Source organism: Halichoerus grypus, chromosome 9 (genome assembly GCF_964656455.1).
Source record: "Halichoerus grypus chromosome 9, mHalGry1.hap1.1, whole genome shotgun sequence".
NCBI lineage: Eukaryota > Metazoa > Chordata > Mammalia > Carnivora > Phocidae > Halichoerus > Halichoerus grypus.
Window position 1 is genome coordinate 144,484,229 of NC_135720.1, and position 4,739 is coordinate 144,488,967.

The 4,739-nt window shown below is 39.0% G+C and overlaps 1 protein-coding gene across 1 annotated transcript; it reads right to left on the bottom strand.

Moving 5' to 3' along the window:
• Positions 1-851: 851 nt before the first annotated feature.
• Positions 852-1,796, bottom strand: LOC118553524 (olfactory receptor 2W1-like). The gene has a single exon (XM_036120556.1). The coding sequence runs from the start codon at positions 1,794-1,796 to the stop codon at positions 852-854; it is 945 nt and encodes a 314-aa protein (XP_035976449.1).
• Between the last annotated feature and the right edge of the window lie 2,943 nt (positions 1,797-4,739).

Below are 4,739 nucleotides of genomic sequence, written 5' to 3' on the forward strand. Positions count from 1 at the left end.
AGCCCAAACTCCTTATCAGGCCATGGAGGGTAAAAGTTAAGCTACGCTAACAGAGAGACCCCAAAGTAGAGTGGCTTAATTAATTTTAAATGATATAGAAGCTTTTCCTCCTGTAATAGTGTGGAGGCATTGCTGTGCTGGAGAGTTGGGTCTGTTTCCATGTTATTGTTCCATTCCCTCTTAGGGTTTGGTAAAGCTAGGTACCCTCCACATTCACATTCCAGCCAAGAGGAAGGGGAGGGGAAGAAGGGTGAGAGCAAATGGCTTCATATGTGAAGATAACCCAGGAGTTGCCCACATTACTTCCTTGGCATTGTGTTGGTGGATGCCAGGCTCAGAAATGCAATATGCACATCGTGGCCCTGTGTCCAGTTAAAACTAGAAGCCAAATGTGGAATGGATATCAGTGGGTAGTTGATCTCCAGCACAAAGGCCCTGCTGGCAGGATCAGGTGCCTGAAAAGGAGTTTTATTTCCCATGAAGGTTTTAATTCTTGTGGGAAGAAATCAGTGTCCTGGGTAATCCTACATTAAAATAAATTTCCCTGTGAAATATTTTCTTAATACTTTGTACATATCTCTATTATTGTACTTAGCCACATTTCATAATTATATGTTTAGTTATCTGTAATCCTTGAGTAGTCTTGAAGCTTTTTAAATGTATGAAACTTCTTTATGTGTCTGTATCTTTCTCCTTGTAACTTCTGTCTACTTCCTACTTATTTACAAAGTTAGCACCACAACAAATCTTGGTACATGGTGAACACCCATTAAAAGCTCTTTGCATAAATGAATTGGTTTATCTTCTGTTGGTAAAGGTCAGTATTATTTCCTAGCTATCTTCCATCTAACTCATGACTTTGCTGACCATTTTTCTACATGTAATATTCTCTTTACTGCACTCTTTACATCTTTGTTTCTTAAAGTGTAGATCAGAGGGTTAAGAGTGGGTGTGATGATTGCATAAAAGAGAGTAAGGAACTTCCCCTCATCTTGGGATGTGCTATTCTGTGGCCTCATGTACGTGTAAATGATTGTTCCATAAAACAGAGTTACTACTGTGAGGTGGGAACCACATGTATTAAGGACCTTACGCCACCTTGCCTTTGACTTGATCCTCACGACAGCTTGAGTGATAACTCCATATGAGATGAAAATTAGTGATATAGGTGCTAGAAGAAATATCACTCCAAGAGCAAAGACAGTGATCTCAATTACTTTTGAGTAGACACAAGCCATCTTGATCAATGCTGGCATCTCACACAAGAAATTATCCACTTCTCGGTGTCCACATCTGGGTAACTTCAAAGTCAAGGAGCAAACAGTTAAGGCGCTGCCAAGGCCACCTAACCAGGCGGTGAGCACCATCTTCTGGCAAAGCTGAGGGTGCATTATTACTGTGTAGTGAAGAGGTTGACAGACAGCAGCATAGCGGTCATAGGCCATCACAGCCAGGAGAAGACATTCTGTGGATCCCAGGTCGAGGGCAAAGAAGAATTGGAGCACACACCCTCCATAGGTAATAGACCTTGTTGGACCCCATAGATTTACCAGCATCTGGGGGATAATGCTAGTTGCATAGCAGAGGTCCAAAAAAGACAAATTGGATAAGAAGAAATACATGGGAGTATGGAGCTGGGTGTCTAGATAAGATACAAGAATGATGGTTGTGTTTCCCACCAGAGTCACAATATAGAAGATGAAGACAACCCCAGAGATGATACGTTCTAATCGGGGTCGATCAGAAAACCCCAGCAGGATGAAATCCATAGTGGAACTTCCATTGTTTGTGTCCATGGCTCCTTAGGAAAGTCTAGGAGACAAACCATGGTAATCAAAATAGCATCAGCCCCAGGTAGAAATAAAAATCTCTGTAGTTTGCCATGAGTATCCCAAATTCACTTATTTGTGTGTTTTTTCTCATTTGGAACACCTCTGTTAACACTTTTCCTGTGTTCAGTGCCCAAAGCCTCTCTGTGTTCATGCATAACCAGAGTGGTTTTATTTTTATTTATTTACTTATTTTTTAACTTTATTTTATTATGTTATGTTAATCACCATACATTACATCATTAGTTTTTGATGTAGTGTTCCACAGTTCATTGTTTTCGTATAACACCCAGTGCTCCACACAGTACGTGCCTTCTTTAATGCCCATCACCAGGCTAACCCATCCCCCCACCCGCCTCCCCTCTAAAACCCTGTTTGTTTCTCAGAGTCCATAGTGGTTTTATAACAATAATGTGGTAAACCCAGTCACACTGAATTGTAAATCACTGAAAGGGCTTAATTTGCCATGACGCCTATGGTTCTGTGTATTTTGATTAAGAAATCCTTGTAGCTAATGATATAATTGAAGAGTGGGATATATTCTGAGGGGTTGTTCCTTCTTGAATGTGTGACATAAGCATCACTTGATAATGACAAATTTTTCCCTTGTCAAAGGAATGGAGTTTGAGATAAAAAATTAAATGACCCATTTTCTTGGAATAAGCTCCACCATTTGGTAACAGGATCACTTTCCATATTCACTTCTAGATGTGTTCATTCCAGCCATTGTCATCACCATCACCACCAACCTCCTCCTCTTGTCTCCCCTCCTATTCATCATTGCACACATGGCTGTTCCTATATATTTTGGTGTTCCCTATTATAGTGACCTTTTTTGGTGCCAGGAAAATATCATCTTTCCTTTTAACCTTCATTTCCATGTACAGAGGCCATGTGTTTCTTGGAATACCTTTCATGATTGCTATTACACCATATAAACAACCTACTTACTTGTTGCAGAGTTAAAAACTAATTCCAGAAACATTTGGCTATCACATACCCACAGCAACCACCTGTGTCAGCCCCTACTCACCTGGCCATTCAACAAAATTAGCAAGGTAGGTAACTCGAACAAGAAGCAGCTCAGTAAACAGTCAGTGAGTTGTTTTTCTGCATGGCCTTTACCAAATACATGAGTCAATCCTCTGGTTGCTTTGGAACTCTATAGGTAAAGCCTCATTTCAATTCTGAAAGATTACAGAAAAGGGATTAAGAAAACATAAATTTCACTATTTTTGAATACGTTATCATATCATTAAATCAATGGAATGTTTAATGACTGAATTATTTATAATTTTTTAGTTTTTATTTTTTTGGTTTATGAATGTTTTATGCATATAATTTCTGACCATGAACTTCAGACCTAGGGTATTTTGTATTCATAGTGTTTGGGGACAAGGACTAAAAAATTTATTTGCTGCAGTTAGAGTAAAGTAAGGTAAATTAAATTACCTACAGTATATGATTGTTACAGGCAGTTTAGTTAGAACATGAAAATGTTTAATCATGAAAAGGAACTGTTATTACCAAGTGGTATGAAATAGGGGTATAGTTTTTCTCAATACAACATGGAAATTTAATTTGAGTGTGAAGTTTTTATGTGGCGAATGTCATCTTTGGCATAATGCTTAAGTGCACAGATTCTGGACTCAGATCTTGGTGTCAAATCCCAGCTTCACTACTCGGAGGTAATATGTGCTTGGGCAGTTATGTAACCTGTTGGTACACCAGGTTCTCTATATGTTCAGTGAAGATAATAATATTCTTCAAAGGGAGGTGGTGTGGGTTAGTATTTGTGAAAACACTAGGAACAGTGCTCGGTTTGTATTAAATTCTCAAAATTGAAAATTGTATTCATCTACCCACAAATTATTATTATTCTATTTACCCCTGTTCTCTTCATTTTTCACACTGGTGATTTTACCATGATAGGCTAGAACTAAACTTGGAATGCTTAAAATTTACGTTTGCATAACTTTTTAAATGCACAGACACTCATGTACACAAAAGTGCTCACACACATGATGTACAAACTGAACTGATAAACCCAGAGGCAGGAGAGGACAGAGGACTTGGCTCCCAACATGGCTTGATTACAAAATGCACTGGGGTTCTTTGCCCACTTAAGGTGGGATAGATTGGGGATTAAAAGGCCATAGAATTTTAGAGTCGAAATAGACTCAGAAAGCATGGTCCAAATTTCTGCCCTAGGAAAGAGCTCTCCCACAGAATGTTCACACAATTCCTGTTTTCAGAGTCTCATAGCTGTCCTTTAATCATGGAATAAGTCAATTCAACATGACTTCATTAAAAGAACAGTTTTATTATACAACAAAACATAGATACAGAGAAAAGCAAAAGTTTGATGAGTTAAGGTGAATTTCTTATAACTAACAGGCAGGTCAGGAAATAGAACCTTGGCAAGCACCCCAGGAGCTTCTTTGTGCCGCATCCCAATCATTCATTACCTTTCCCTTTCCCCAAAGTATCCACTGTCCTGATGTTTACAGTAATCAGCTCCTTGTATTTTAATAGCTTGATTACCAAAATATGCATCTCTAGACAATATTGTTTAGTTTGGCTCATTAAAGACTGTTTATACATCAGGGCTGTCTGGGTGGCTCAGTTGTTAAGCATCTGCCTTCGGCTCAGGTCGTGATCCCAGAGTCCTGTGATCGAGCCCCGCATTGGGCTCCCTGCTCAGCAGGAAGCCTGCTTCTCCCTCTCCCACTCCCCTTGCTTGTGTTCTCTCTGTCAAATAAATAAATAAAATCTTTAAAAAAATTGTTTATATGTCTTTTGAGTTTCCTTCAATATTAGAACCGACTATCCTATATGCTCTTAGGTTTATGTTCCCATATTAAGTGCTTGATGGTGGTCAGCTCTTCCTAACACTGTACGATGTTTAAT

Coding starts and splice junctions, on each gene's coding strand:
- LOC118553524 (XM_036120556.1), bottom strand. CDS start 1,796: ATGGACACAAACAATGGAAGTTCCACTATGGATTTCATCCTGCTGGGG.